An 11,959-nucleotide genomic window follows, 5' to 3' on the forward strand; every position below is an offset into this window, starting at 1 on the left:
ATTCATTAAGCAGCCATTCGGGATTCAGCAGAGTGTGAATCACAGGAATAAATAGCGTATTCTTCTTTTCAGATTTTCATAATCTTCAGAAAAAAATGAGAGAAGCATACTGAATATAATGGTTATCTGAATCCAGAAAATGCATTCTAATCTCCCTTGTAGCTGCAAATGGAAAAGAATATAAGGAGAGTCAGAGACTCTTGTATAGAAGCTGGGATTCTAGAAACAGCTGTGGTTCAAGGTCTTGGGAAATTTGCATTTTTACAGAGAGAAGTGGGCAAAGTATCCTCTGAGTGAAGGGAAGTACGAACAAAGGCAGAGAAGCGCGATGTCTAATTCAGAGCACTGTGTCGCTCAGAGGAACGTGACAGGAAGTCATGGGTAAGGGGCATGGTGCACGAGGCCATGCTGCACTGGCCCGCTGGCTTTTGTGGGCCCACCTGAACCCTGTGTAGAGATCACGTTGGCACTGTATTGTCCTCTGCGGTGGCTGAGAGTAAAGGAATTGTGCTTCAGAAGCTGTATGTACCTGGAAAGTGCTGAGTCCACGTCTAAGGTTAGAAGAAGGCCCGATGGTCTACTGCTGAGATTCGAACTCTGTTTTCAGTTTCAGAAACTCTTAGCTATGGAGATTGGGAGATGGCTGTGTTGGTAAAATGTTGTCAATCAAGCCTGGGCTCAGACTCCCCAGTACCCAATATCAGTCAGAAGTAGAAGTACCCTTCTATAGTCCCAGCACTTGGGGGGCTGGGATCTCTGGAGTTATTGACTACACAGCCTTAACCAAATCATTGAACTTCATGTCTAGTTTGTGACCCTGACTCAGAAAAGAATATTTGGAAAGTGACTGAGAAAGATACCTTGGTCTTGACACACATTCACAAACATGTGCACAAACAGGGACACACACACACAGAGACGGGGGTGGGGTGGGGGAGAAAGGGAGAGAGACTGTTCACATAGCAGTGACCAAGCAATGAAGGAAGAAAAAGCTGATCTAATCTAATCAGACTCAAGACTGTAAAATTAAAGACTTTAAATCTGTATGGCATGGACATTTTTGCTCATGTGAAGAGATGCAGGACTAGTCTCTTCTTAGGTCCTTGTAGGACCAGTTGACAAATGCATGGCCAGCCACTGTTAACTGCCATCCTCTGTCCACCTGAGATAAATAGGACACAGTTTCATAATTTGTAACAGTCTCTGCAAAAACTACTTCCATTTGATTGGATTTGGTACCAAATGAAACTCTTTTGCCTTGCCTTCTTATCTGAGTGAACAAACTTCATTTTCAAAATGAAATTAGAATCTGGGTGTGTCAACATACATCTTTAATCCCAGCTCTAGGGAGGCAGAGGCAGGTGAATCTCTGTGAGTTAGAGGCCAGCCTGGTCTGCATAGTGATTTTCAAGACAGCCAGGGGTATGGAGAAAGACCCTGTCTCAAAAAACAGAAAATAAATAAACAAAACTAAATAAAAAAGAACATTAGAGCCAAGAAAGTCTTGGGCATAATCAGATGATCGCTCCATGCTCCTTTTTGGATGTTTGCCATTAGTTGTCCGAATGCAGCCTTACAGACAGCCTTGCCCTCTCCTCTGTCACATTTCTGCTCTCCGAGCTTTAAACTGAGACCCTCTTCCTGAAAGTATTGTGATTCCTCTTCTGAGCTTAGTCGGGGATTTGCACACTGTTGCTTACGTCCTTGTTCCCATTTGTGTGCCTCTTGGCATTACAGAAGTCTGACATTTTGGGGCTTTACCCTTATCTAAAGGAATCTTGTGCTTTATAGACCCTATCAAGTGAGTGCAGGCTCTTCAACTAGAAGTCTGCTTTAAACCATGAGTATTCCATGGACTGTGCAAACAGTTTGGGGCACACCTATTTTTGGCATTTCTTTAGCTAAACTTCACTGGGAAAAGATTTTTTTTTTTGTCAATAAAAGCGGGAAAATAGCAGTAAGGTCCGTCATTTCGATGGGAAAGTGTTACTCCTGTTTGACAGGTGAAAAGAACCAAGGAGGCAAAACTTTAACTCTGAAAGAAAAGCTGCTTGGGAAGCATTACGGTGAAGTCAGGTTTCAGTCTTTCTGTTTCTGTACAAAACTACATCAGGCAGGCAGTCCCGTTAGAGATGAAGCTGCACAGGTCGCTGGGACTGCGCTTCAGCATCTGCATAGTTTGTGAATCCATCTGGGCCACAGCTTTATTGATTTCCTCACAGTGGATTCCTGGGGATCCCTTGCTGTGTGAAAGAGTGACAGTCACTTAACTGCACACAGCCAGACAGAGGCACAGGTGAGTTCCTAGCAGGTGTTTGCTGCTTCCCGGGTGGTGCTTCTTGTGAACTAAAGTTCAGTTTTCTTACAGAAGGACCATATCCCTGCTCTCTTGGGAATGGCAACAGCGTATATGATCTTAAAACAAACTCCAAAAGCCAGAAACCAGCTGAAGCGGATTGCAAAAATGACTTGGAATCCTATTGAAGCCGAGGACCTGGAGAAGAGCTGGCTGCTGCTTGCTGATATTTACATTCAGTCAGCGAAATATGACATGGCAGAAGAATTACTAAAGCGGTGCCTGTGCCATAACCGTGTAGGTGACTGAGAGACAATGGTCAGCTGTGTTCTGTAAGCGTCCGCTGTAGAGCAGTGGCTCAATTCCTGATGTTTCCCCAGGGTGTCTTGAATTTTAAATGTTCTTACTGTAATCAGGAAATGAATGTGATAAGTGATAAAGAAGCTGTGTCCTCTTAAAGGTAACGGGAAGATAGATTTATGCAGCTTCAAGTTTCAGCTGAGGGTGCCCTACTTACAGGAAGTGCTTTTGGAATGTCAAGCATTCGCTGTGATTACCCATCTCATCCCAGAGCTAATGAAAATCGCGGAGTATTCATTGTGGCCGTCTGTCCCTCCCTTTAAGAAGTGGTTTTGATTAAGTTATTGCAGCTGCATGTCATTTCCATAGTATTAGAACCCCCTATGCATAACAGAGATGGAGGCTTCCAATTTAATTTAATAAAAGTTCTTATCTTTAGATATAAAATGGAAAATCTTTAAGTCTGTACAATGTAAACCCTTTTATTTACATTCTGTTGTTTATACACATAAAGAAAATATCTTACCATCGACATATTTAAGTTCAGATATGAATTAGTATTCACTGAGAAGTAATTATATTTGACTTAGAAAGTTGAGGCTGTTTATATTCACAAATTCATACAAATTAGCTAAAAATGTTAATCACAGTAAATCTTTTTTATTCTCGTTAAGCAAATTAGATTATAAAATGGATCATTTACTTTCTGAGGAGGAGTATAATAGTGTTAAGATAATGTCTTAAAAATTAAAAACTAGCCGGGCGGTGGTGGCGCACGCCTTTAATCCCAGCACTCGGGAGGCAGAGGCAGGCGGATCTCTGGGAGTTCGAGGCTAGCCTGGTCTACAAGAGCTAGTTCCAAGACAGGAACCAAAAAGCTATGGAGAAACCCTGTCTCGAAAAATCCAAAAACAAAAAACAAAAATTAAAAACTACAATGCATTAGTCATTTATCAGTTGGTAGGCTTCTTTAAATGACCAGTTTCATCAAATTTAACTTAAATTGGCCTTGAAAACAAAATATTCATTAATAAGTTTTAAAATCTAAATTACTGCACAGTTGAATGCTGTATGCCTAGTCTGATGTTAGGCAACATTGAATATGATTTAAAACTCTGTCACAGATACATCTCAGCTTTGTCAACACTGAGCAGACACAACACCTTATATGATGAAACTTGGTTGCTCCTTTAGAGCCTTTATTCAGCCATGTTGGTTTGGCTTGTCTATTTGAAAGCATGAGGCTTAGGGACCTTGAATTATGTAATTTTAAAATGAAAATCACTGATAATTGGACCAAGAAATAATAAGACAACACTAGAGCATCTTGCCATAGCAGATGGCAAGGAAGCTTTCAAAGACAGTGAGAGTCATGCCAGGCACTCGGGAGCCACCCTGAAGACAGTCCGGCAGCCAGAGTTGGGACACCAAGTACCAAAGGGAATGAGAACTGCATCAGATTAAAGCACATCCAATATGCTTAAAATTACGTATTAAACCAATACTCCTTAAAATTACGAACAGAAAATAGAATTAGTCAACACTGCAGCGTGCTAATAAACTGAATTCTTTGTCAGACGATTGGGAAGAATTCAGCCCTTGTCCTGGGTTTTCTGTAAACTGCACTGTTAAGTAGTCAATTCTTTGGTAAAACAAATTGATGTAAAGATTTTTTTCCAAGTAATAGGCAATGATAAGTATCACTATTTTATGAATGGACAGAATATTACAAAAAGGGAGAAAAGCAAACACCTTGGGCTTTATTATGGAAGAACAAAATGTCTGTGGCAAAGACAACTCTGGGATGAGACAGAATACACAATAATTAAGTTAAATGCAAATGTACACTGTATTTTCAATCAAATGAAATGAAAAAAAGTAATATCAAAACATTAAGACTGATCTGGGCTGAGCATCTAAGTAAAAAGGACTTTCCCGGATGTTCATTTTGTCTGTGTTTTAATGAGAAGTGGCTTTAATGAAAATACTGATGAAATGTCTTAGAATAAGGAAAAATGTTACAATAAATTGTTAGGATATAAAGGAAATATTCAGACTGAGCCCCTAAAACAGCATTTCTCAACCTGCGGGTTGTGACCCTTAAGGGGTCACATATCAGATATGCTGCATATCAGATGTTTACATTATAATTCATCTCAGTAGCAAGATTACAGTTAGGAAGTAGAGTTGGAGGTCACCCAGCACGAGGAACAGTATTAAAGGGTCAATATCAGGAAGTTTGAGAATCACTGCAAAAAGCAGGAACTATCAATGTTATTGGACTATATTATAGAAATACCACAAAGATGCAGTCAGCTAAAGCTGTGTGGGAATAAATGCTCCTGTAAAGACTGTACTACTTTTGGTTAAGATAAGAGAGACAGAAGAGAAATTCTCTAGATCAAAACAGACTTGAACTATTTCAAACCACTCACTATCTGTGGCATGACAATTTGAAATATGACTAGTGTCTGAATAGATGGGTGATTTGGAAGCTGGTACACTGTGTGCCATGAATTTGGTGGTATTTAGGAAGCCTTCTTTAGAGAAGCATCCCAGCATTTATATGTCTAAAATTACATAGCATCTGAGGATGATTTGCTTGGTCATGTGGGGCAGGAGCCGAGTCAGTGGTTAATTTTTGAAGGAAAGTTATATATGCATATTAAGTCTATATGTGTGTTTAAATTATTCACAATAATCTGGGTGTCTGTATACGAGTAAAACATGCACACCATGGTATGTGTTTCTATACAACAAACTCTGCTCCTGAAAAGTTTGTGCTGGCTCTTGGTGTCAGAGTCAAGTTTGAAAGCCATTCCTTGAGCCACCATTTAGATGGGTTCGTGTGTCTGGTGTGCATGTCATACACATCCCATGAAATTTGATTGGTACAAAGCTTGATCTGTTCATGCTTTCCGTTTCCCCTCAGTCTTGTTGCAAAGCTTATGAATATATGGGCTACATTATGGAGAAAGAGCAAGCATATACAGACGCAGCCTTCAACTATGAAATGGCATGGAAACACACCAACCAGACAAATCCAGCCGTGGGTAAGTTCCGCACAATGGGACCAGGGTGTTCACAAGAAATGGCATATCATCTCTAAATCTTCTCTGAAATGCGTCTTTAGAACAATGTATGTGTTAAAAACCAACTTCCATTGTCAGTGTTTCGTATTCAGAAGTTATTGCCTGTATGTAGTTAAGTATGATTTCCTGAAGTTCCAGCTTGTCTTCAGTCAACTTTCATCTACACTGATTCTGCCTTTTCCTCTCTCCCTTCACTCTCCTGTTTGCAGAAAGGTAACGTTATAGACAAAAAGTATCGCGTTGCCAAATAAACTACGCAAATCTTACGTTCGATCATCACCTACGTTTCTTTTGTTGATCTTCTAAAGCCTTTTAACATTCAAGTACAATTTTGGGGTGTTACAAAGGGCTGCGTTACTCTAAGCATCTAGAACCATCTTTAGTTGTGTCTGTAGACTCTTGCTTGAAGACTGTCAGTCTAGAGTCTTTGAACAGTTGGGTGACATCAGAAGTGCGCTCAGTGACCAGCCTCAGCCTCCTGGTAATGAGGTTCCTCCCACTGAGCTGAGTCTGGTTCACTGAAGCAGTGCAGATCTGTCTTGTGGTGTCTGGTGTCCTTCCCTCTCACAGAGGACGGCCTCCAGTGGAACTTCCTCCTGATGTGACCCTCAGGTACTTTCTGTCACCTTTCCCGTTTGACATTGTCTTTTGAAACTGCTAAGCAGACTTCACCTACACTCCCTTAAAACATTGGCGAACTTTTTATAGTTGAGAGTGATGGAGAAAGTTTCTGTGGCCACAAAGCCTGTAAAACTGCTTTTTTATTTGCTAGGTCCCTTTGGATCTGCTTTACTGCATGTCAATGTGTTTCTAAATATGGTTTGGCTCATTGTGAGTATAAAGGTGTTGATGTTTTCATTAGATTAGGCAATTTCAAGTTATTATTAGCTTAGCCTGCGATGGCCCCAGTCTGTAACAGCTGTGTGGTGGGTTTGACTTGTAGTCAGACTTTCTTCCTTCACTCAGTGCCGTCTGTGGAGCTCGGCCCTGACTTGTGTGTCTTCAGGATTAGACAAAGTGCAGGAACTAAAGATTGTTTAGAAGTTTTCATTCCATTTCATATTATACATCACATGAGGTAGAGTCGCCTTGTAACATGTAAATTTCTAAATACCCACAAAATATAAATAATTTTGATAATTTATTCCAGAGTAAGATGTTTCCAAGTTATTTATATACTCCATTCCTTGGAAAGCTTCTGAAAACACAGAGCCTCCAGCCCGCCAGCTTTTCCTTACATTATTGTAGTTTATAAATGATCTTGGCAGCTGTCCCAGCGTTCCTTTCATAGCTGTTCCTCCGACATTTTCAATTATTTTGTTTCCCCTTTCCAGCTGTCACTGTATCCACTCCTCCAGTCTGACTGGCCAAATATACGGTGCATTTCTCTTTCACTTGTCAAGAGATCCCTGAAATCTACATACTGTTTCCATAGCATTCAGAATCGGGTGCTGTCACTGCAAATGGCACCAAGATAGATATGCAACTATATATATTAAATGTAAATATTCACATTTAATATATATAGTTGCATACCTTGTCTAACTATGCACAAGAACACATTTAAAATGAGATAATATTTTAACTAGAAGAGCACTAGGAACTGAGAGCCCGTGAGGGAATGACCCACTCACACCTATGCTCAGGTTACATGGCAGCCGCTAGACTGCTGGTTCGCTTTTCCTTTCCCCTGCTTGCCCTATAATTGATTGTGCACACTTTGAGAGATGTTACATGCCTGTATTGTACATGTTCGCTGTGCTTTCTAGCCCTTTATTTCCTTTCTCATTTTGCTTTTGTTCAAGATAACCTTATTGACTTCCAACATTCAAGTCATGGTTTTTAATATAGAGTTTGTCAGAAAAAAAAGTGCTATTATTTATGTGGTACTCCAAAATTTTTAAAAACATTCCATAATAAAATTACCATATAATCTTTAAAATTGCACAAAGAGGGACTAGAGAGATGCCTCAGCAGTGAAGAGTACTAGATGCACTTCCAGATGTCCCAGGCTCTGTTCCCAGCACCCACAGGATGGCTTACAGCCATCTGTATCTCCAGTTCTAGGGGAGTTGACTTCCTCTTCTGGCCTCTGCTGGAACCAGACATGCAAGTAGTGCACATCACACATGAACCATCACCCATAGCCATAAATAAAAACAAAAGCAAGTATAATTATACTATGAGAGGTTAATAATTGTTTAATAATAATAGTTAAGAAAACCAAAAACTCAGGCAGTGTGCCTGTGATTCCAAAGTAGTCACTCTCTTCGTGGTCTATTGCTGTGAAGAGACACCATGACCATAGCAGCTCTTAAGGAAAACATTTAATTGGGTGGCTTACAGTTCAGAGGTTTAGTCCATCATCACCATGGCAGGACACGGTGGCATGCAGACAGACATGGTGCTGGAGAAGGAGCTGAACATTCTACACCTTGCAGGTAACAGGAAGTGAACTTTCTCACTGGGCGTGGTTAGCATGCCATAGACCCTAAAGGAGAACCTATTAGATTATTCTGCTAAATGGCCAGAGTATTAAACTGACTCCTAGTGAATGGCTTATTGCTATGACCATACATTAATGCACCTCTGAACCCTCATGTGAGAAGTTTCTATTTGCAGTAGATGGTGACTCAGAAACTCACAAGTGGCCATGGTGCAGGTAATGAGAGGATGAGAAATGCTCAGCTCTAAACTGGGCATCGATACTTACCCTCTCCTCCCAGAACTTGGGGACCTGTAGGCCGAGGCTGCTCGTTTGTTTCCCCACTGCCCAGACCCGAAATATTCACACAAAAACTATATTAATTACAATACAATTTGGCTAATAGCTTAAGCATATTTCTAGCTAGCTCTTACATCTTAAATTAACACTTTTGTATTATTTTGTATTTTACCACGAGGCTCATGGCTTACTGATAAAGTTCCCAAGCTGTCTGTCTCCTTCAGTGGCTATATGGCATCTCTCTGACTCCACCTACTCTTTCTTGCTCCATCTCTGTTTGGGTTTCCCTCATGGATTTACTCTGTTAAGCCATTGGCCAAAAGCAGCTTCTTTATTAACCAGTGGTAATAAAACATATTCACAGCATAGAGCGGGGAATCCCACATCAGGGACCATTGTGGAAGAGGAAGTGGAAAGACTGTAATCTTAGTTTTCTTTTTCTTGAAGTTCTTGTAGGAGAGCAATAATCATTTCGAGTGTCTTAAAACTTGCAGTTGTCAACACTGGAAGAGTGGCATTTCTGTGTGCATAATTGTGACAAGACTTAGAGTTCATTAATTGGACATCTGATGACAAATCACCTGCGCTGCTCTCTGATTTGCTGTTTTCTAAGCAAGGACTCTGAAGGGGGTTTGTTTCTTCTGTGTCTTACCACTCACTGGTCTTGACAAATGTAATCATCCCCCTCTCACCCCCACCTGAAAGAGAAAGTGTTTTTGATTCCCAGCCAGCTCAGCCTAGGCCTTACCCTTCCATTTCAAACACCGCAACACCCTCTTCCTGTGGTTTAGACTCCTGCTATAACTTTCTGGGATTGGCTCATGACTGGAATCTCTCTCTGTCTGAAATTACTCATTGACTCATCCAATTGCTTAAATAAGGTACTTCCTCTCCTAATAGAAGGTTGGCTACAGAAATCAGTTTCCCTAATAAGAACAAAATGAACCTGTACCATAAAAATTAGTGGGTATGGTGTTTTTTTACTGCCTTTTGATGAGTTTTTACTGTAACCTGAAACCAATGAGACCTTTTCAGTACACTGTGCAGTGTCTCTCCCAACAGGTATTCACTGCAATCCTTTTTTTAGCTTTGCTCTTTTCTGTTTCCACGTCTTAATTTCCCTTCATTTTCTAATACCATGTCACTTCTCTGTGCTAGTTTGGCCAACAGCCTCCCTTGGGCTTCTCTAATGAGTCAACAAAAGAGGAAGGGAAAAAGCATATACCACTGTATCATTTTTTTGTCTTAACAGGTTACAAATTGGCATTTAACTACTTAAAAGCAAAACGATATGTGGATGCAATTGACATTTGTCACCAGGTAAATGCTTAAATTGCAGTTTCTTTGCTAGTACAGATGGAGGCTGGAGAGATGACTCGGCTCTTAAAGGCTAGGGCTCATAACTCAAAAGTACAGATGGACAAGTTTCTTTTACTCGCAAAATGTAATCCAATCGAAAGCAATAGACAAACGCAGTCCTTTAGCTAGTTTATTAAATAAATTGTGGAGAAATTATCAGTGTCAGCTCAAAATTTAGAAAATAAGTTTATTTAAAACAAGGACGTGTTTATGATTGGACTTCAAGTAGTAAAGTGTTTGTGTCATTTTAAAGACAAAAGCTAGTAGGGAAAACATGTTAAACAAAAGCCAACTTGGAAGATATGTGAAGGCCTGGCAAGATGACTCAGCAGTTAGGAATGTCTGCTGCTCTTGCTGAGGGCTCAGGTTTGGTTGCCAGCGCTAATGTGCAGCCCTCAACCACCTGTAACTCCAGGTCCAGGGGGCCCCCACCATCCTTTCTGGCCTCTGCAGCACCAGGCACACATGTGAAGATAGTACTGGTTTCCCAGGTCGTTATTTGAAGTGGAACCTTTTGTGAATATATTTGAATCTATTTATTAGAGAATTTTGATTTGTAAATTACAGATAAGATTACTCTATAAAAAGTACTTCTGCATTTCATTCCATTAAAACCCCACAATTAAAATAGCATATTTAAGTTCTTTCCAGGTTTAGAATTTCCACAGCTCCTTTGGGCCTGCCATGTCTCATGATCCTCCATGCAAGCAAGAGTTCCAGAATAAGCTCTTTAAAATGGTTTCAGGTCCCTTTGATCAGATAGTTACGTTCCCACACTGCTGTAGTGAACATCTGGGGAGGGGACTACGGTTGACTGCTTTATCTGTAAGAGCGTTTCTCACTAAGGTAACTGTGGAAGCTACAAATGTGCTCTAGACTCCCACTAGGGAGCAAGCAAGGCTATGCATCCTAGTGCATGTTAGGGTCACTGGTAGAGCTCTGTCTTTTTAAACCAGTAGCACCTCACGCTTAGACATGGTATTCCCAGAATCTGAGTGTTCCAACAGTCCAGGGAAAGCTGATGCATGCTCCCTGTAACTTCATCCCCCAGGGTTTGTTAGCCATCTGAAGTAGCTGAGTTACAGAAGTATTTCAAGTTGCCCTCTAAGCCATCTGTTTAGGAAGCGTGTATGGGATGTTTCCATGTGTGGTTCCATATTCTGCTGCTTTTACCTGCTCATCTAAATGAGTCACCACTACAGCTGTGGTCGCCTTTGCAATCTTACAATTATGGTGTTAATACAGTGACCTCTTGGCCGTAATGCCCGTTTATAGTAAGAGTCGTGGTTCCTCATTCTCAACCGTTCTTTACAAGTTATTTTGGCTTTTTTTCCCAGGTTCTTGAAGCGCATCCAGCTTACCCCAAAATCAGAAAGGATATACTTGATAAGGCCCGTGCATCTTTAAGACCTTGAAAATGATTATTTCCTTTGAGCTGTTGAGCAGGAGGGGGCGAGGAAGTCACACAGCTCCAGCTGACATGGTCACAGAAGCCTGTCTCCCCCTTCTCCAGCAGAGGCTGCTGCTGTCCACGGATGAACATCTTCTGTGGTGTTTGCTGGTGGAGAGGCTGGGTGAGAGCCGGCTCTCCTCTTCCGTTAGCCGCAGAGGAGGGAGTTCTGTGATAAAGGCTAGCTCCTGTCTCCAGAGGATATTTTTGTTAAGGTCTAGGTGTTATATCTTTTCTAAAGAGCATTAGATTTTCAACAATCCTATTTAAAGTCTGTAGTTATCTGTTGATTTTTATTATAGTTTATGATATAATCTCATGTAATTTATAAAAAAATTTAAATGTATATTTTAATAAAAATTTTTGTCAATATCTGGTTTACATTTTTCTCAGAACTCAAAAGATGCATTGTTTTGTAGAATAAAGATAATCTCACAGGACAATTTGCAGTGTTACATATTAGAGGAAATGGCATTTCTTAGAAAAACCTTTCCTGGAAAAGTTTGAAAGCATGCTTTGCCTCGCTTTGTCATGTTTGTGCTTCCTACTCTCAAAGCTAGTGCAATATTAAATGGCCAGTTTCTGAAACCTGTTTAAATAAGTAGCCCAGCAGTTCTTACCCAAAAGCCCCAGGACTGACTGAGTCTGACGTATCCCAGTCTTTGTATCTGATGGGTCTGAGGCACAGGTCTGCTGAGAAGGGTGGGCATTGCTTTTGGTCACCAGGGAATCAGAAA

General features: G+C 40.7%; 1 protein-coding gene across 3 annotated transcripts in view; it reads left to right on the plus strand.

The window, feature by feature from the left end:
* Positions 1 to 11,593, plus strand: part of Ttc21b (tetratricopeptide repeat domain 21B) — a 60,061-nt gene extending 48,468 nt beyond the window's left edge. The window contains exons 26-29 of one of the 3 annotated variants that reach the window (XM_075984997.1): positions 2,369 to 2,593; positions 5,529 to 5,649; positions 9,666 to 9,733; positions 11,110 to 11,593. In XM_075984997.1, coding sequence (XP_075841112.1) covers positions 2,369 to 2,593; positions 5,529 to 5,649; positions 9,666 to 9,733; positions 11,110 to 11,187 — 492 coding nt within the window. In that variant the 3' untranslated portion in view covers positions 11,188 to 11,593. The remainder of the gene's footprint in view (positions 1 to 2,368; positions 2,594 to 5,528; positions 5,650 to 9,665; positions 9,734 to 11,109) is intronic. The other 2 variants (XM_075984999.1, XM_075984998.1) reach the window with 2 other exon arrangements.
* The last annotated feature ends 366 nt before the right edge of the window (positions 11,594 to 11,959 follow it).

Source organism: Microtus pennsylvanicus, chromosome 9 (genome assembly GCF_037038515.1).
Source record: "Microtus pennsylvanicus isolate mMicPen1 chromosome 9, mMicPen1.hap1, whole genome shotgun sequence".
In the NCBI taxonomy this organism is placed as follows: Eukaryota; Metazoa; Chordata; class Mammalia; order Rodentia; family Cricetidae; genus Microtus; species Microtus pennsylvanicus.